This window comes from Hydractinia symbiolongicarpus, chromosome 10 (assembly GCF_029227915.1).
Source record: "Hydractinia symbiolongicarpus strain clone_291-10 chromosome 10, HSymV2.1, whole genome shotgun sequence".
Lineage (NCBI taxonomy): Eukaryota > Metazoa > Cnidaria > Hydrozoa > Anthoathecata > Hydractiniidae > Hydractinia > Hydractinia symbiolongicarpus.
In genome coordinates, this window is record NC_079884.1 from 16,555,760 (window position 1) to 16,577,810 (window position 22,051).

Here is a 22,051-nt window from a genome sequence, read left to right on the forward strand (position 1 = left end):
GGCGGCAAGAGCAGCCGTGTTTCGTGTTTCTCGTATAATGTTAGCTATAATTATTTGTTTTATGATAAAAAGAAAATCTTTTTTTAATACAGATATTATTGGCTTATATTGTGGAGAGAAACACCTGTTGCCAGGGGCAGAAACATATATTTCAGTAAGTTTATGGGATAGTAAAGATAAAAATAAAGGTAACATATCAATGCTGGGATCAAGACGTAAACATTCATGTCTTATTTTGCTATTTGCTGTTGACATTGAGACTCAGCCTGGACCTGAATATATGAAAGAACTGTATAATTTGTTATCAAAAAGAGGTATGAAAATATTTCATCAGAATGTACGAGGACTGTTGGCGAATATAGACCATGTTAAAGTTTTGTCAGACGAACACAAAAGCATTGACATGTTAACTTTATTCGAGACGCATATAAACACGAAAGCGTACACCTGACCTTTATCATATTCCGGGGTATACTTTTATCTCCCGGAACAGGAAAACGGGACTTTGCGGAGGAGTAGACATGTATATCTCCAACCGTAATGGAAACGTAGATCTGACTTAGAATATCGTGACTTGGAGTGTATTTGGATTGAAATCTTTCAAAAAAGCTCTAAATCATTTCTTGTTGGATCATTGTACCGACCCCCGGCTGGTTCGAAATACCTACCTCGTAATTTTGAAACATTCCTTAACGATTATCTATGTTATCTATTGTTATGTCTCCATCAAAAGAAGTGAATCTTTTGGGAGACATAAATGTTAATTTTTTGAAAGCAAACGATAATAAGGATACTAAGGAAGTATTTAATTTACATGGACTAAAACAAATTATTACTAAAGCGACAATAGTAACCGAAACATCAAAAACTTTAATTGACTGCATTTTAACATCTCGCACGGATAGTACTTATGTCAATGACGTAATACAAACTTCTATTAGTGACCACGACATGGTTGGCTTTGTGCGTATATTCAAGAGAGATAGGTTACCGCCGAAAAATGTAAAAAGTAGGAACTACGGAAAGTACAACAGCGACAATATAAACGAGGAGCTTAGACATCACTACTGGAGTCCAATGTACGAAATGAAAAATGTTAACGAAGCATGGCTTTATCTGAAGAATACACTTCTTAATGTATTTAACAAACACGCACCGATAATCGAGAAAAGGGTCAAGGGTCAATTCTGCCCTTGGATTGACAACAACATTAGATATCTCATGATCGAGAGAGATTAAGCCCTTAGAAAAGCTCGTAAGACAAACGTAGCAGCAGATTGGAAAGCATACAGAAAAATTCGTAACAAATGTACCACTGACTTACGAACAGGTAAAGGTAACTACAGTAGGGATCTGTTAAGTCGAAACTCAAGAAATCCAAAAAAGTTTTGGGACACTATAAAAACCATAATGCCCACCAAGACGAGGAAAGTTACTAATGATGCAACTACAACTACCAGTAAATTCGAAAAAGTAAATACATTATGTTTATTTTTCTCCAACGCGGCACATCAGTAAAAATTAAAATCTATTTACCTAAAAGATTTTATCTGGAACAAACCAAAACAGTCACTTTTAAGAACATGTATGAAATTTAAATTTAACTATATATCACGCATATTTGTTGAGAAAGAACTAAAAAAGCTTCGGCGTCAAAAGTCAACTGGTTCGGATAATCTCCGCCAGCTTTATTGAAGGACTGTGCATCTGCGATTGCTGAACCACTGTGTTATTTAATCATTTAAGTACCATCAGATTGGAAACACGCACTGATCACTCCCATCTTTAAATCAGGATCACCATCTGAACCAAATCGCTACCGACCAATATCTATATTGTCAAGCCTATCAAAAATACTTGAGAAAGCAGTTCATAGCCAACTTATCAGCTATCTAGAAGACAATAATTTATTATATCGTTCTCAATTTGGTTACTGCAGACGTAGCTCCACGGACATAGCTGCGACGTTATTTACTGATAACATCAGAAAAGAGCTTGATAAAGGAAATTTAGTTGGTGCAATCTTCATTGATTTGTCGAAAGCTTTTGACACTGTTTCACATATCATCTTGTTTGAAAAGCTTTGCGCATATGGTATTTGTGGCAAAGAGTTAGAATGGTTTACCCACTACCTTTTCAACCGTACACAACAGGTGGTTATCGATAACATCAAATCTAACACTGACAATGTAAAATGCGGAGTCCCTCAGGGATCTACTTTAGGACCGCTTTTATTTTTAATTTTCTTCAATGATTTTGAGACCTCGCTAATTAGAGCACGTACTATCCAATTCGCTGACGACACAGTGGTTTATATTGCTGGAAGCAATGTAAATTATATCGAAGATACTTTGAAATCAGAATTAAAAAATATCGAACCGTACCTAATCGATAATGACCTTGTGATTAACTTAAAAAGAGGAAAAACGGAAGCAATGTTATTCGGAACTGGTAAAAAGTTGAATTCAGTATCCCACAAGCTCAAGCTATTTTACAATTTTGTGGAAGTCAACACGACAAGCCAGTATAAATATTTGGGTTCGACTCTGGATTCAAAACTATCTATGCAGATAAACTTTGACACAGCCTACAAGAAAGCTTCAGCAAGGCTTCGTCTCCTATCAGCATTGAGATCGCAAATTGATGACAACAATGCTACTATCATTTACAACATGATGATACTACCTCTTATCACGTTTAGCAGTATCATCAACCTTAAATTTACAAATACACAACAGAAAAGGCTTGTGTCTCTGGACAACAGAGCGAGAAATGTCACGAAAAATGCAAACGTTACATCAATCAAAAGTACGATAATAAGAAATGTGTGTTGCGTAGTTCGTAAATGTATTGACGAAGAGAGTTGTAGCAGCTTCAACAGTTACTTCGAGTTGATGAATCACGAAAGGGTTACACGGAATAATCAGTTATCATTACGCTTGCCAAAAGTTAAATTAAAAGTTGCGAAAAGTGGTTTTTATTACACAGGTGCTGACACATACAAGTTGCCATTAGATATTAGAAAAGAAAAATGTTATGTAAAATTTAAAAAGAAATTGAAGCAATATTATATTTAGGTGTATGTTATGAAATTTTGTTTCTTTGTTTTCTAGATGTGTCCCATTTGAGTAGCGTCTTTACTCTAAGTTTGTGTCCACACTTAATCATTTTCTTTGCCCTTTGTTTCACATTTTCTTCCCATATCCTTTTTATTTAGATTTTAATCAAATATTAACTATTTTTTAGCTAATTTTTTAAACAGGACGCATTTGTAAAGCAGATATTTCCTAATATCTCTGCAACCGTTTGTCAAAAATACGCGATCCTATACATTTTCTTGATAAGCGTTTCAAGACCTATACAATGAAGGCAGCAGGTATACAAATTTCTAAAAAAAAAATTGGGGGGGGGGGTTTGACTGGCCATTGCTGACATCAGCAAAATGTTAAAACCTTATGTCTCATTAACTGCTTATCAAAAAGATATGATCATATACATTTTCTTGGTCAGCGTTTTAACATCTGCATAGTACAGGCAACGAATAAAATAAATTTCGCCAAATATTTTTGTAATTGCACTGCTGACGTTAGCAAAAAATCTAAAACAACCTACTTTTCCATTGTCCTTCTGCCTAAGTGGATTTTTCCACGGGCCTTATCGACTAGTCTCTATAATAATAGCCGTCGTCTGTCTGTCTCTGCGCGACCCCCGCTAAGTTAGAAAATGATGTTACGGAAACACGAATATCAAATGCGATATATTCTTATCCACTTTGTTGCCACGGGTAAATTCAAAGGACGGGCGAACCCGTGGATTTTTCCACGGGCAACGACTAGTCTATATAATAATACGCTAAGTGTGTCCGTCTGTCTGTGACAGGCAAAGTTGATATGCTTATTTTCCTTTGATGTAGCCGAAAAATTAATGTCTAATATGTTAATTTTCTTTTGAGGCCAAATAACTTGGAAATGTGGTGGTGACGTCAATGATTTTTCACCGCGTGAGTAACTAAGGACCACCAAGGACCAATTTGGGTAATTTTCCCAAACCTGGGTCCCCAAATCCGTTTAGGAATGGACGGGTTAATGACGTCATCAAAAAACCTTCAAACCCTAATATCTCTGCAACCGTTTGTTAAAAGTACATAATCCTATACATTTTCTTGATCAGCGTTTTAAGATCTATACGATGAAGTTACACAAATTTCTAAAAAAAATTTTTTAGACCTTCACAGGCCATTGCTGACGTCAGCAAAATCTTTGAACCCTTATATCTCGTTAACCGCTTATCAAAAGTACATGATCATTTTCTTGATCAGCAGTTTAAGCTCTACATATTACAGGCAACAAATGAACTAAATTTCGCCAAATTTTTTTCTGTATCTGCACTCCAGTCGTCAGCAAAAAAAAATTAAAACAACTTATTTTTTCATTTTCCTTCTGCCTAAGTGGATTTCTCCACGGGCTTTATCGACTATAAATAAATAATAACGCCGCAGAACCTCTATATCTTTTTTATTATCCAAGAAGACTTTAGAACAGTTGTCATATCAAGTTTTATATATCGTATTGATATACTTCACCGTTTAATGTCTTTATTATGCTTAGTTGAAAATATACTTGAGCTATACCTTGGGGAAAAGAGTGCCTTCACACAGCATTAGTATGTAATGTTGTAAGGAATGTTGTTCAACTCGATAGTGCTGAGGGTTTAAAGCAAGATATCGAGGAACACCAATTATCAAGGATAGTATGGCTGATTTGGGGATCCTCATCTACTCTGCCTTTAGTAAATTTCTTCCGCTCATTCTCGTTTCCGCTGACACAATCAACCACACTCAGCAGCTGTCCAAGAGAAATATAAACGGAGAAAATTGAAAAGAAGAAAAAGATAACGGGGAATATTTGGTAAAAGTAGTAAAATAAATGAGCGAAAAACAAAAACAAGTTATTGCAAAGAAAAAGGTCCCGTTGCTGCCGGTAAGAAACTTGCCGAATGGAATAGGAGGAAAAATAACAAGGGCGAAAGTGGTCAACTACCTAAAAGTAGTACTTCGTCAAGTACATCAGCAAGTACCTCATCAAGTTCTGGCGCTATGTTAGGAGCAACAGCAGTAAAAGTTGGTATTGTGATAAGCGTTGGTATTTGTTACAAATTTTTTAAGCAACAAAAACAACAGCAGCAGCCTGAAGAAAAACCATCAGAGCAGCCGCCTTCTGTTGAAAAAAAAGTTCAACATCAAAAAATACACATTTTTAAAATGCGTTTCTTCTTCTAATATAACACCGTACGAAAAAGAAATAATTGATATGTTATACGAAACCTTGGTAGATCTTGGATTTACCTTCGATTATGCCCTGACAGGGAAGAAATTTTTAGGGATCACACGACCTTCTGCTAAAATGGACATGAACGATATTTTGAAAATGACAGGCTACTTCGTAGCAGGGCGTTCAAGTCGGGAAATGGCCGTCAAAAAAGGATGGGTCCCGGCTTCAATTGTTCCGAAGAAATAAATAATAATTAACAACGTGGCTACTCTAGCAGTAATGGCAGCAGGAGCAGTAATAAACGCATTAGCATTTTCCGGTAGTAATTTCTGATTCAGTAAGCTCTCGGGCCATGGAGAAGAAGAACGGAAAGGATATGATAAAGCGATCCAACAACTACAAGCTGCGCAAGCACAATGGGTACGTGATTGTCACGCAAAAATTGATTGGTATAATCATAAACGAGAGCTGAAGAGGCAAGCGGGGGAGAATTTGAAGGATTTTGATGAGGGAATGAAGCAATACTACTACATTGCTACGATTCATAAAGCTCCAAAAATTTCCGATTTTTATATACCTTCCAAACATCAACAGGATGGTGAAATCACGTTCATTGTAGGATCCCTAGCTCTTCTGGGGTTTGCAGCGTATATATTCTTAAGAAAAAACCCAAAAAAATACACATTTAAACATGTAAGAAACATGTCAAAACAACATATTCTCACAGAAAAACAGGCAGAAAATTTGAGTAGTATTTACAACAACCCAGAACATCTTTGGGTTGGACGAAAAGCCATCAACTTGCTCGCTAAAGAGAGTGGACTATCCAAAAAGAGAGTCTTACAGTGGTTATCTCGGCAATTACTATTTCTACGACATATTCGAGCCCCAGAAAAGATTGATTATCCCCAGTTTGGCTTTTTTGACATCCCTTCGCACGAAAAATTGGTGCCCCCTTTCCCTTCGATAAAATAACATTTTGCTGTGATAGCAATCATTCTTATGCCAAAAAACTCAGATTTAAACAGACCTCCTGTCCTCTTCGAGTAATCGCCCGTTACAAGCCAGTTTGCCAACTCTTTGTAGTACTCCTCGAGCAACTCAGTACGTACGACATCTCGCAACTTTTTTCCAGAGATAGCAAAATGCGTGCCATCTGTATCCATATAGAAATACTCAAAATCTCGACGACCTACATACTTGTCCAGGAAATCGTAGTAGAATTCCAGCATACAAAGCATGGCTAGCTGATACATTGCAATCATGCATTGGTAGGCTCTGTTCGTAACGTTCTGGCTGAGCGCCTTCGGATCCGTCCTGACGGGCACAGGAGCTCCGCGCCAGTAACATCCGTGGTACTCGTAGACAGTCTTCGTTATAGGCTCATAACCGTCCACTTTCCACTCCTTTCCTTTTTCATCACGTATTACACGTTCACCACCATGCCCACATAAAGCATAATGTCTTCCTGTTTTCCTCGACATGTGTTCTAACCATTTAGATGCATCATAGCTATAACTTTCACCATAAAATACCTTCTCCGACCTGCTCGGCATATGTTTCACTTTCTTACCTTTGCAAATGATGGTCGTCTTGACTCCTTTACATTAGTTCTTCTTGTGCCGCGTGAGATGGCAGGCTTATGTGAAAAGTTGACCGCATACTTCAAATTCCAACGTGTTTGTCAACACCTTGATATTTTTCATGTAGAAACAGAGGCCTTCCAGTATTCTAAGAGTGATGTCATCTAACCCTTTTTTATGCTGCTTCTGACCATAAATAAGTCGCCCTGTTGCTTTCTCGTTGTTTGGTTTAGGTTCATATATTTTGATGTTGATTTTAAAGTGCTTTGCAATACCTTCCATATCCACCAGCTTTGTAGGGCGCACGTCCTTACGCTTTAGCTTGGAGTCCTCCTAGTACTCTCAAGCTAATGCAAGAGCTTCCTTTGTTACGCGTTCTGTTCCACGTTCTACGTTAGCCCTATTTATTGCCGCTAAACATCTCCAGAAGCATAGATTGTCCGTTTTTTCCGTTTTATCATCTATAGCGTAGATACATCTCTTCTTTCGCAGCCAGTCTGAAAGAGGTCCGCATCCTAACAGAGGCTCACGCGTGCTTATGATCTTGATCTGCACATGATCGAAGATGATTTTCCCTTCGTATGCTCCTGGGGTCTTTATAGTTCTCACCGCAGGTATATAGGCTTTACTCCAAAATTCACCATCCTCCAGGTCGAGACGCTTCATTTCACATTATGAATGCTTCGATGTCGGCGATGCTTGATAGCGACTTGGAGCTCTTAGTTTTGTGGTGGGGAGATACACCACCTCCACCTTGGTGAATATCACAGCTGAAACTGTAAACAACATTTACTCGCATGTCTATATGAGATGTGATTTTATCCATGATAGCACGCATGAGGGTTCGTTCAGATTCTTGTTGATTCTCCAAGATTTGACTCTATTTCCATCTTCCAACATATTCATGTCATGTTCGTCAAATATGTGTTGGATATTCGGTGTTTGCAGTCTTTTCCTGTGGAAACGGATGCTTGATTTCTTCAACTCCAGTGTAGTTTTCTTGATTATCTTCCGGCTCATGATAGTCTTCCTGTGCTTCAGCTTCAGCTTCAATTTCATCATGTAGTGTTGGGTTAATTCGATTTTTTATTCCGTCCTTTATGTTGTTGTAATAATCAGTAACAATATCCCTCACACTCTCCACTCGAGCGGTAAGAGCATAGCGAGTGGCTGCTACTGGCGCTGATACAGCGTTGTATATTGCACTGATTGCATTTCTAATTTTTAGATGGACAGAAAATTTTGAATTAGGGGATTTCCCTTATTCAACTTGCGCATGATGTTGTCGGCTGTCGTCAGATTCTGTCGGTTTATCGGATTTTGTCGGCTGCCGTTGGATTTGTTAGATTTTTGCGCATGCGCAGTAACATGTGCCATAAGAAGTGGCGGATGTCGGAGGATCTCTAGAAAAGCGGGTGGTTTATGCCTGAACCCCAAAAGTGTGTATTGAACCATCCCCGTAATCTACTACTCTGGAGAGGAAAAAACCACCAACCTTGTTCCAGGAGCTTGTTAGGCATTTTATATTTGGACAAGGCCATGTCCTTGGTCGGTCACGTGACGAATTTGAATGGGCGTAAAAACATGCATAATTAAAACGCGTCCAGCGAGTTATATTAGAGGCAAAGTTTTGTGGCGGGTAAAAATCACACTTCGAAAACTTTAAAAATAGTGGTTGTTGCTGTGTCGTTGTAAGTGTTTCCTGTAGTGAATATCATATAAAATTAAAACAAACATTATTATTGAAACTAGTCGATAAACCTCGTGGAAGAATCCACTTAGGCGGAGGGAAGGTGGAAAAATAGGTTGTTTTAGACTTTTTGCTGACGTTAGCAGTGCATATCCAAATAAATTGGCGAAATTTAGTTTATCTGTTGCCTGAAATGCGTACAGATTTAAACGCTGATCAAAATAATGTATAGGGTCATAGGTGTTCGACGAACGCTTAAGGAGATATATAAGTGTTTTAAAGTTTACTGTTAGTAAAGTCCCCAAAATATATACAAAAATAAATTTCTTTAGAAATTTGCACTGTAAAATCCACTTAGGCAGGAGTACATTGGGAAAGAGAACCGTAATTTGTATTTTGATGACGTCTGCCAGGACCCGTCAATACACAAAATTTTTTCCCGAATTTTGTTGACATGTGCTTCCAATGGGTAGAGCTTGAAACGCTGATCAAAATAATGTATTGAATCATGTATTACAACAATAATAATAATATTACTGTGGAAAGTTTATCATTTCTTGAACATGATAGTTTAGTAGGCGACGTTTCGGGAGATCCTTCTCCCATCATCGGGCAAAGTAAAATGATGTTGCGCATGTATTTATATAATTGCAGAGGATCGAAATTCATAAAAATTAACCAATCAGAAACGAGCTGATAATTACAAAAGACAGATTCAATGATGATACACAAACGGGTATAGAAAAGAGCAAATGGATTGTCAATCTCTCCAACAGACAACTCACGACAGAAGAAACAAACCTTCTATCAAAAGGAATGAATTTCTGCATGACACCAGCTTCAATTCCAAAGAAAGAAATAGTTGCGAAAGTGGAAGAGGCAATTAAAGATCTACCAAAAGAAGAGGCAGACACAGTAAGAGCTAAAGTAAGCCTCACGCTACAGAAAAGCAAAACACCAAAGGACAATTTGCAAAAATCTGAAAGACTGTCATTGAAGAATCTAAAGAAGGACAAAGATATCATAATCCTACCGGCAGACAAGGGGAGAACAACGGTTATCATGAATACACTTGACTACATCAACAAGTGCAACGAACACATCAACAACGGGCCTTACAAACTTCTCAAGAAAGATCCCACAGAAGTCATCAAACGAGAAGCCAGGAACATCTTAATGGAGTTGAAGAGAAAAGAATACATCGACGATAAGCAGTATTACCGACTGAAACCTTGTGACGGACCACCACCGCGATTTTACGGACTACCCAAAATTCATAAACAGGGAAATCCAATTCGACCAATAGTTTCCTGCACTGGAACACCGTTATACAACCTATCAAAATTTGTTGCTTCCATCCTCAGCAAATTCACAGCAAGTGACCACAGCAAAAACTCAAAAGAAATTTCGGAATACATCAGAGAAATAAAGATAGCAGACGACGAATGCATGGTATCATTTGATGTCACATCACTCTACACAAATGTTCCCATAAAAGACACCTTAAACATCATTAAAGACATTATCGAAAACGATGCTGCATTCGGTGAAAAGACAAAGATTCCAGTACCGGATTTTCTACGTTTGGTCGAACTTGTTCTAACCAAAACATGGTATCTGTTTAATAAGAACTTCTACACTCAAACAGACGGAGTTGCCATGGGAGGCCCTGCATCATCAGTAGTCGCAGAAATATACATGCAAGCACACGAGACAACAGCATTAGTCACATCAGACAGACGTCCAAAGGTTTGGAAAAGATTTGTTGACGACGTATTCGCCATAATCAAAAGATCTCATCTAGAAGAGTTCCATGAACACATCAACGGCCTACATCGACAAATCAAATTCACTGTTGAGCTTGAACACGATGGAAGTATCGCTTTCCTGGACACTTTGGTCAAACGCAAGAATGGTTCCATTTCAGTTTCAGTGTATCGTAAACCAACACACACTGACCAGTACCTTAACTTCGAATCAAACCATCAGAAATCTTGCAAAGAAAGTGTCATATCTTCATTACTGAATCGTGCCAACAGTGTAGTCAGTGACAAACAGGAGAGGAAAATAGAAATTCGACGTGTAAGAAATGCATTAATCACAAATGGATACAGTCATAAAGTCATCACGCAAGTAGAAAATAAAATGAAGAGAAGATGCAACGGAGACAACAAGGAAACATCAGAGGAATTTATCGCATCAGCATTCCTACCCTTCGTACCAGGTACCAGCGAGATCCTTCGTCGAGTTTTAAGGCAACACAAGATCAAATGCATTCTTACCTCTAAAGACACCCTAAGAAGCACTTTGTCTAAACCAAAAGACAAAATAAACCTGGAAGAGCAAAACAATGTTGTTTACGAAATCTCGTGTAAAGATTGTGATGCAGTGTATATAGGCGAAACAAAAAGAAAGTTTAAGCAACGAGTACAAGAACATATGCGCGCAGTGAGAAACGGAGATGTGAAGAAAAACGAAATTGCGGACCACAGCTGGAGCAGAGTCATCAGTTTAATTGGGATGAGAAGAAAATTATTGACAGAGAATCCAGAACAACGGCCAGGAAGATTAAAGAAACCATCAACAGTGTAGAACGTAACAAACACATAAACAGCATCTCGTATCAACTTCCTGAGATTTGGTTACCAGCCCTACAGAAGAAGTAGTTACCTACATCCAGGTCCGAAAATGTTGATTACCGTAATTAACTGTAATTATCAGCTCGTTTCTGATTGGTTAATTTTTATGAATTTCGATCCTCTGCAATTATATAAATACATGCGCAACATCATTTTACTTTGCCCGATGATGGGAGAAGGAACTCCCGAAACGTCGCCTACTAAACTATCATGTTCAAGAAATGATAAACTTTCCACAGTAATATGAATACTGAACAGACAAACCGAAATAATATCTTCAATAATAATAATGAAGTCAGAAATAACACATCTCAAATATTTACATCTGATAAAGTGATTACCTTTGATTACGTTGAAAACCTTTAATATTTCAATCTGAAGTGTCAAAAAACATCAAATTTATATCTGGAAATTCATTTATTCGGTTGAATACCATCCTGTCCCCGAAATATACACAAAATGTAAAAATTAACCGGTTAAGAGTACAAAATATTTTTAGTATGATGATCCGTAGTGACCTTTACCAGCCATTTTAAAGGTAAATGTCAAAAAAGAATGAGGAGTAAATTTTGAATCAACTAAGATATTATTTTGAAAAACATAATACGGTCCGTCCTAACAAAAGTTTACACAAAATGTAAAACAGATCAGTTTTTGAGAAGCACATCCAAATCAACAAAAATCAGTTCATTCAGCATGTTCTATATTGCCATTGCGCATAAATCTTCCACAAAAAGGTTATTAAACACATCAAATTATAGAAAAATCAGGCATTTCAGTGCATACAGTCTTCGGCCATTAGATTACAAAATATAAAAAAAAGTTTTAGTCAGAATATTTAGCAATTTTTCATCATCACCTACAGTTATTAGTACAACTTTAAAATTTTTAACAAAAACGTGAAACCATGGAATTTTCTTCCAGCAAAAATGACATCACATTCAGTTTAGTTCTCCCCAACAAAAGTTACGAAATATAAAAAAGCCATTAGCTTACAGAACAGCCTTCAGTGGAGTCCAATTCGAAAAAAATTTGTTCTTTCAGTATACTGCATGTGGTTTATTGCCACAAAAGTTTACACAAAATTTAACAAAACAGCAGTTTTCAACACAAACAAAAAAACGAGCAACCATACCATCCTCTTATTAATTAAAATAAAGTCATAAACCCACGTAAAATTTCCACTCCACTAGATTCAGCTTCAAGCTATCACGTACTCTGGCTATCAATTCAACTTTCTTGCCACATCACTTTACTCCATTACATTCTAGTTATCTCCTTACTACTGAACTTCTAAACTTCTACTATACGACTGTGTTAACAGCCACAAAGAGTGCTTCCTATGCTTCGCTAGCTAGCAGCGACGATAGTTCTTCGATACATTCAAAAAGTTGATCCTTGGGATTAATCAAGAACACATAGTCAGCTTGCCAAAGCGAGGATCTCTCAAGGTACGTGCTGTTCCATCGTATAGTTGGACATAGGATAATGTTGTGAAAATATTTTTTGTATTCACCTTCTAAAGATCTAAAACAAGCTGTGTTTTTCCACAGCACTTTCTAGAAGATCTAAAACACGCTGTGTTTTTTCACAGCCCGTTGGTCCTGAAAATATCGTCGCATGTGGATCAAAAAAACAACGTCTAAGCTTACTTAATCGATCTGCGATTACTCCACACTGTGGTATCTACCATCAAGAATATTCAACTGCGTGTCGCTAATCAAATACTTCCCTCGGCCTTCTTCGTTATGTGCAGAGTGATACCGTCCGACAATCTCTGTAAAGGTCTTCCACTACCATGTAGACTATGATCAGGAGATTATCATAAATCAACAAAAATTGCGTACCTCTAAGTCATAAACTGGTGACCGTCGAATAATGGCTACTAAAAAGGTTCACAATTTGCTCAAACTGATCTTTTCTAAGCATTGCATGCGAATAGAGCTCATTAGGCTCACCCTCGACAGTGATTGATATCTTTTCAATCTTAGGATTGTAGAAAACCTGTTTCGCCCCGGCGTAAGCTTTAACCTTCGATGGGTCTCATCATCATCATCATCATTCTCGGCTTAATCAAGTTGTAAATTATAATTTGTTGCATCTTTTTTCATACTGATCACCTTCTGTGCAATACACTTTCGAAAGGCAGTGTTAAGCGACCGGGATACCATAGCACTTGCAAGTTCCTCATTATTAACCTTGTCAAATTCTAGAGAAATGTTGCTGATCTTATATACAGCATCCGCAGACTTTGCTGTAGTAGATCCTGAAGCTGCTGTACCTCCATCCTTGATAACGTCCGCATACGATGCAAAATGGAGAACAAACTGCAATCTATCATGTAACCCGGCTGGTAGAAAAGTAGGTCTCTAGTCATCTCAAACATCTTCCCCAAGGGTATACAGAAAGTATTACCATAGGCTGCAGCGATCGCCTTCTCTTTGAGTGTGCCCGCATAATCGCTAGCTTTCACCTGTAAGGCGCTGAGCGTACCATCATTTGGATTGATCCCCTCTAGGATCAAATTATTTTCAAGGTTGAATTTCGGTAACCACAAGTCTCTGTAAACCCCTAACACTCTGTAGTCGTTAATACTTTGCACCTCATTACTATTAATTGTGATTTTTAGGTTCTGCACCAGACTCTTCCGGATATTTAAGACTATGGTGCGTTTTGTATTGGTGCCGCTCAGCTCCAGATCAAACAATAACCGAAGGCTGCATGGGAAAATTACATCATTCTGTCCCATATTGGGTACGTCCACATATAGGTCCTCATTCTGATTGATCGTACTCGGCACGTGGCTCACCTTTACAAGCTGCTTTTTCCCTTTCATGGCAAAGAGCGTTTTAATCTCCGCATAGGGATCAAGTGTTTTTCCAAATATATTAGTCATGCTACTACTTTATTATTAGATGATTTTTCTTCAAATAAAATGAATAATCCAAAATATAAAGGAGACAGTTTTACACACAAGGAAGATATTCCAGATGTTACTGATGTTAGATATAGTAGACCTGACTACTTTTCTGCCCAGCCTGGTACCAGCTCTACGTTAAAGGACACCAAACCAACCCAGATGGAAGAAATCAAAAGATCAAAGGTCAACTCTTTTTATGATCATATTGAGGAAATACTGCGGAATCCAGAGAATAATACGAGACTTTATCAGAAATTTAAACTTACAGAAGATAATTGGCTATCTTTGATAAAGTAGATGATAAAACCGGCATACATGAGCCAGTAGATATAACCGACCTGATATATAAACAAAAAGGGGGATTCCGATCAGTCGGTGCAATAAAGACAAACCTACAAGCAGACATCGTAAGACAGCTAGGTTTCTAGGATTATACTACTACACCTAATAAAAGGAGCAAGGTCATAGCCCAAAACCTTCTGGGCAAGTAGAAACGCGTCGAGGAGCTTGCTCGGGCTAAAAATGCGGACAATATAGAAATGACGCCATTACTCAGGAATGTTGTGGATGAAAAGACGAGCCTCATAGCGGAAACTTCCCTTAATAGGGAGGGGAGAGGGAGGTCTTTAGTAAACGTTAAAGTAAAGGGCTCAACCTCGAACTTCAAACCATAAAGGGGAACTTGAAACTATTGAAAAGTAAGATGATTTTCTCTGATGATATGATCGCTAAGGCAGAGGCCAAGGTGAAGAGACTAGAGGAAAAAAAAGCACAGCCTGTACCTGAACAACAGCAAGAGATATGGAACAGAGACATTACGGAAGCCAAGGAAAATCTAGAACGACTCCAAGGTGAAAAAGAAGCTGTACAAGAAGCACATGGTATACTATCATCAAGATTTAAGGTCAGCTTACTGCTATTAAAGACACGCTGATGAAAATCGCGGGAGACGACAAATCACTGGCCGAAAAGCTCAAGATTTTATTCAAGGAATCACTATAGCAAGTATTTTTTCAGCCATAGGCTTGCTAATATTCACCATTGTACTAGCAGTTACAGGAGGTGGCGCAGCAGCTGGTGCTGCAGCGGCAGGAAGCGGTGGGGGTAGTAAAAATTTTGTTCAAAAACAATTGGAGAGGCTTGGAAAATTTTAAAAATATTTGGCAGGGGAAGTAGGTGCGGCTCTTCCTGGTATCATAGGGACGTTAGTATCCTTCTTTTTTTAAGTGGCGGCAAAAGTTGTTGAATTTATGGCTAAGCACCTATACATGGCAATTGCTGGCACTGTTGCTGTTGTAACATACATCGGTAGGAGCAAGGGTAAAAGATCGTAAAAACGTTGTGTGTGTGCAATCACACACATGACGTTTATTAATTTTTGAGCCATATGTAAGTAAAATAACACCTACCCCTGTTGAAACTAACGCGTCCTTAGTGTCATCGTGTTGCTCTGCTTCTATTACCTTGTGTTTAGGGAGTATTGCCTTGTGTTTAGGGATCATGTGGCTCGCCTGTGGTACTCCATGCTTGGTCGAGGTCCCAACAGGCTTCTTTATCTTGTTGAGATCGACTTGAATCTCTGTGTGCTTCTTCACCTTATTCAGATCGACTTGAACCCCAACGTCTACATTTGCAGGTGCAAGCAAGACATTGTTATTATACCCATGAATTTTACTAATATGAAGATTCATGTCTGAATGTAACATGTACACGCTGGGCATAACAGCAAAATTGACTGGAGTTCTAGCATATTGGAGCACTTTTTGGAAACGTGTTATATCTTGCCCTACATTCTCTCCTCTCAGCACCATACTTTCAAACTTTTGTAGCAAGATTTGTCTCGCTGTATAGTTGTCTGCTCCAGAACCTAGCAAAGATGCTTTTGCTTCCGCCTGTGACCCAAGTATCAAGACCACATGTACACGAACACTTTCACTAAGTTTTGTCAAACCTTCTGATGTAAGACCCTGGCTTGTTGGCATAATAAACTTTGCATAATCACCATCAACTTGTGGCCACCATTCATCGTTGGTTAGCACCTACTGCTTTAAATTTATAAAGACCGTGGGGATCTGCACCAAACTCGCTACATACTTGCGCGTATCCAGATGTGGAATAAGGATTCTTGTATTGACTAAACCCATCGTCAAAAGGCATGGGCCCTTTCCTTTTTCCTAATATACGGCGCATATGATAGTAAACATGAAATATAAAGATGGAGTTGACAAGTGGTAAAGATCCTGTCATATGTTTAGCAGATATGCTTAATGCTGTTGTCGCGCAATGTGCTGCAAAAATAACTTGAATGTTCCAGTAATCCAATGCTTGCCCATCCCTTCCAACTCGAACGGGATAGTTAAGGTAAGTCGTTGGAACTTTTGATGGGGTACTTGCTAAGCTCTGGGAATACTACAGGGTTATGTGAATCCGTTGATATGTACAGATAATGATGTTCCAGATTTGTGATACACAAAGGCAATTCTCCCCTGTTTGATTTGTATTTTGCTTTGGGGTTATACAAGTGCATATTCATCTTTTCTTCTACAAAGAAACATGAAACAATTGTATATCACTGATATCAACAAGCCTACGATTTCTGATGATTACCTAGGTCAGTGCACAAGGATCGCTCTAAAATCGATCAGTATTCGGGGCGGCTGGTTTATTCTTGGTAATGATAATGATTTCACGATCCGGAAGGCGGAATCTAATCAGCTGGTTACCCAGATCTGGATCGTAAAAGGTTTGTATCGAGGATCTGGCAGCTATTATCAACAAACAAGTTAATGGAAAGGCAGAGATATTTGTATTGAATAATGGATACTGCCAACTTCGTGTAAATGATGGATTCAAAGTTGTTAATAACCCATCACTTTAAAAACTCATTGGTTTATCTGACCCTATTGATGGAAAAAATTATACAAAAGACGACTATGATGTATACTACATGACCAATGTTTATCAGAGATTATGCCCCCAGTTAGATGAGGATGATTGCTTGTTTAATGGTAAAAAATCAAAAATTCTCATTATGCTGCCCACCAAAGAGTTAGATGCTTGGGGAGATATGCTTACATGGAATTTTGACACACCAGTATATCTTCCGTTAAAAGGGTCGATGGATAGGCTCGAGTTCATGCTGACTGATCCATATCACCATGAAAAAAATGTAGCTTTTACGGGAATCACGATGCAGTTGCTTATAGAATAAAAGGACATGGATACTATGAAATTATACCCAACGTTACAGCCAAGTGCACCTGAGGACGATACTATGCAAGATGAAAGTTAGGTCTATAGATTTAAAAAAAAAGAAGAGAATGAACAGTATCTACGCATGGCACCTGGATTCGCTATTGTTACCATGGACTATTAGGTGTAAGCGTTATCACTACTAGCTGTGGAATTGCTTTATTAGCAACAGGTTTTGGAGCTCCCCTGTCTATTGATATGGGAGGTATTGCATTAGCTATGGGGATCAGGCAAGCCGACCTGAGGAATGCTTCAAAAAGATTAAATGTGAAGTCGCAGAAGCATGAAAGTATAAGACTGCTCGCCGAATCGAAGTTGAATTCTGTCGTTGATTTTATCTCTAAAGCAATCGAAAAAGGCGTTATCAAATACGGCAACGAGTTAAACCTATTGTCAATAATATCAATGAACGGGAGCGTGCCCAGTTAGTTGCAAAAGGTAGAAAAGAAAGTCAAGAGGAAATTTAAAAAAAAATTTAATCTGTGCAACATGCCAGCGTTACCTAGATAGGCCTCCACCATATTCGATATAGGTATTAAAGTTTTATAGGAAAATATTCCTATCATCAATGTCGCAACAGATTAGCTACAACAAAAGTCTCCAAATCGACCAGTAAGTCTTCATCATGTACTATACGTCGCGATTTTTACTAAAAGTTGTCGCAAATATTTTTCAAGATTTTTTCATATGCAATTTCAACACAGGACTTGCAATAGGGACCATCTGTTTGCATTGGAATGTCCTTGTATTTGATTTTGCGGATTGCTTCAACAAGATCTTCCTTATTCAGTGTAGAATAACGAGGAGCTTTCATTAATTTGGCTTCTTTTCGAAGTGCATTCATTTATTCTCATATAGTTCCTTATAAACTATATAAACTTTATTCAGAAAAACTCTCGTGCTCATCCTCAGATTCACTCAAATAACTAGCGTCATACCTTTCAACCTCTTTGTATTTACACTCTTCTAGGTAGGTTTGTACATAATAATTGCATTTAATGATGGCCGTACATTCGTAAGGTCCTCCTTGGGGCGGTTCCCTTTGCTTATGAAAATTAGCTCTAATTTTACCTACTCCTTCAGTTTAGGGTTGATATAACAGTCTTTTTTCACAATTATGTTGGTGAAGCAATAACCTCCCAAATCCTTTACTTTTTTTAGGATATTATTATATTTTGCCAAGCACTCAGGATAGTCACCAAGATCAAACGACATAGTGAACGCGGAATTCTCGCTGTATTGAGATACACCCTGAGAGTAGATATTTTTAGGGGTTTTTATCAGTAACAGTGATAACTCGTCTTGGTCATATCCAATCACGAATCTTTTATCCTTGCCTTTGTTTGCAGGTATAGAATCACTCAGCACAAGGTTTTCAAAATCTTTGATATTTAGTGGTGTTATATCACTGTAAAATTCTTTTAATTTATCAATTTTGTCTCCAAATTTCAACATGCTATTTTATTTATATTAAAAATTTTTATCAATAAATTTTATTTTTGTAAACATGTACAAATACCACCATTATACAAAGTGTATTCCTAATAACAATGCCAACATAAAATTTTCCCTTTCACCACAAGTTTCCTTCCCCAATTACACCTATCATAGGCATCAAGTACAAATTTACAATCATCGCATTGTTCTTTCATTGTTTTATCTTATGAAAGGACCCTGTCTAGTGTCATTACTCTTCTAAATCACGAACCCTATCCTCCAGCTCTTTAATCAATCTATCATTCTCCTTCTCCTTCTCGCTTTTATGCACAAGATCTATGGCCATAAGTGGCAGAGAGATACCAATACCAGTCATTAATATCATGACTACTGCATTTTCGAACATTTTGAATGTTGATTGCTGTTGCTTCATTTATTATACCACATCTTTTTAAGATCATTTTTTTATCCTCCGCCATACACCAATCCCAATATAGAGCTGGATGCTATGTTATTGGAAGCAGCTCTTTCTAGGCATCGAGCAATTTAGATTCAACCCCAACCTTCCTACACATACCCTGAGTAACAAACCAGTCTGGGATCCACTCTGGATTGAGCATATAGGGATTCTCTTCAACGGCTCTCATGCACATGTCCTGAGTCATGAGATGATCTGCGATCATAGAGGGTTCCTCTTCAACGGATCTGGTGCACATGTCGTGAGTTTTCAACTCATCTGGAACATAATCAAGCAGGAAGGGATGCTGTTCAACGGCTCTGGTGCACATGTCCTGAGTCATGAGATGATCTGGGACGTACTCGATCAACCAGGTTTCATCCATAACCACAACATTACACATCTTTCGGGTTTTAAAACAATGTGGAAAATTTCTAAACCAATTTATTTTCTCTTTTATATATTTTTAAAAATTTTTTTTTTTTAAATTAGGAGATTTTTATTAAATTTTTTTGAATTAGGAGATTTCCCTCATTCAATGACAAACTCCCACAATTTTGAGATGAGTTCTTTTACATCCTCTGAAAGCACCAATCCCAATATCAAACTGGATGCCAAGCTACACAGATTAGCTCACCATGTATTATAGTTTTAAATTTTCGCTTATGATTTATCTTCAGATAGATTTGAAATAGCTCTTGAGAAAGGTTGTCATAATATTCCGCTTTATGCATCGATAAATTATAGTCATTGGTGTACATTACAAACAATACCTTTTCATCTAAATAGATGAACTTATTATCGGTCTGCCTCATCATCCTTTCCAACATCTCCGCGCATTGCTGATCGAAAAAGATCAGCGTGTTTTTGTTGTTTTTGTTTATTATTTTTTTTTAAAAAAATTGTTTTAAAATGGACAGAACATTTAAAAAAACTTTACTTCACTTGCGCATGATGTTGTCCGCTGTTATCTGATTCTGTCAGTTTTATCGGATGCCGTCAGATTTTGTCAAATTCTGTTGGATTTATAGGATTTTGTCGGCTGACATTGGATTTGTTAGATATTTGCGCATGTGCAGTAACATGTCATAAGAAGTGGGGGGTGTCGGGGGATCTCTAGAGAAGCAGCCGGTTTACACAAAATATATACATGATTTTACGTAGTTAAACAGGGTGTTCGGGGATCTCTAGAGAAGCGGGTGGTTTACGCCTGAACCCCAAAAGTGTGTATTGAACAATTCCCGTAATCTACTAGTGTGTTTATTTCCCTGCTTGTATCAGAGTTTGTCAGTCTCGTTCCCTGGGCTTTTTGTGTCTCACCGGCGCTGCACTATGTCTTGTCGTCAGATCAACAAAAAAGAGAAAACAGGCTTTAGGATTAAGGTTGAGAGTTTGCTTTGTTTTGTTTTTTGACTTTTATTTTTCCTAGGAAAGACCAAACTCGGTATTTTAGTTTGCTCATGCGACAATTTTATTCAAACATTTTCGTAAAAGTTACATAATTCTCGGAACAAGATATATCGAAACTGTTTTTATCTTTTTTCTTTAAAACGATATTAGCTTTTTCAGTTTGTGTGTGATTTGAAACCGATTTATTTTAAACAGTGCTTGCTTTGAAAAAAAAAGTTTTCAATTCATCCTTAAAGTGACACGTTGAAAAAGAGAGAAATTTTGAGCGCAATGCAAGCTGATGAAAATTAGTATTTTTTGAATCTGTTCTGCAATTTGACAAAAATTCGCGTAACTCACAAAAATTACAGTAAAAACTATTAATTATATGCGGACTCTTCAAGAGAACTAACTAATTACAATGTATTTATTGCTACAAAGTTCTTACCCATGGTAACAAAAGGTAGTTTATCTGTACTGCCATGTGCAGCTAGGGTGTACAAGCAAGGTCCAGTCACATCAACGCCACCCAAAACTAAATAAGCTCCTATATGACCCTGGTATCTAAAAAAATAGTATATATATAAGGCCTCTAATACTGATAATAAATTTATAAATAAACATTATTTATATCTATCTTTTATGGCAAACAAGAAACTACCCAAAAATTTTAAGGTTTTTTTGATACAAAGAAACTTATGCTGTCTCTTTTGATTAAAATCTTGATTAAAATCTCGACCCCTTTTAAAGTTAAAAAAAGCTGGATCAAGCGCGTTTTGCGACGGCAATGTGTTCAGAAAGTTATTCCCGCAAAAAAAACTTCAAGGTTCTGTCTGAATAAACCACAAATTCCAGAATTTTTCCCCAATCTATTTTCGATGATTGTACTGGGTGCTTATTTTAACTTCTGTGTCATTTTATTAAGGTTACTGTAAAGGAAAAACTCACTTGATGAGTAGTCTCAGAAAAACCCTTATAATTTATCAATACTTTTATATTCTTTTTAATTTTTTTTTGTTTCCGAATGTTTTATGAAAGACTATTTTGATGGTGTTATTTTTGTGAGATGTTAATTTTCCAAAAAGAAAATATAATGAGTTAAACACACACCCTTTTTTTTTTCACCGTACGTTTTAAAACGGCTTCTTTTTCCGAACGCGTGGTCACAGACTTCTCGTTTTTGCACTATTACATTCAGCATAAATTAAATTCAAAAAGATTCCCGGGTTTTTTTTGTAACAAAGTCGTTATGAAATTATTTGTGATTATATATAATCATTCAAAAAAATGCATATTATTTTCTTTCTATCGTCATAATTCGCTAATCAGTAATTTATACAAAAAAATCTGGGAACCTTTTGTGCATAATTTATTCAACTTTCCATTACCGAAAATTTCAATGAGCCAATATGAA

General features: G+C 37.4%; 1 protein-coding gene across 1 annotated transcript in view; it reads right to left on the bottom strand.

The window, feature by feature from the left end:
- Positions 1-22,051, bottom strand: part of LOC130612197 (proteasome subunit beta type-7-like) — a 68,158-nt gene that overhangs the window by 8,890 nt on the left and 37,217 nt on the right. The window contains exon 6 of the mRNA XM_057433497.1: positions 21,086-21,201. Within this exon, the coding sequence (XP_057289480.1) occupies positions 21,086-21,201 (116 nt within the window). The remainder of the gene's footprint in view (positions 1-21,085; positions 21,202-22,051) is intronic.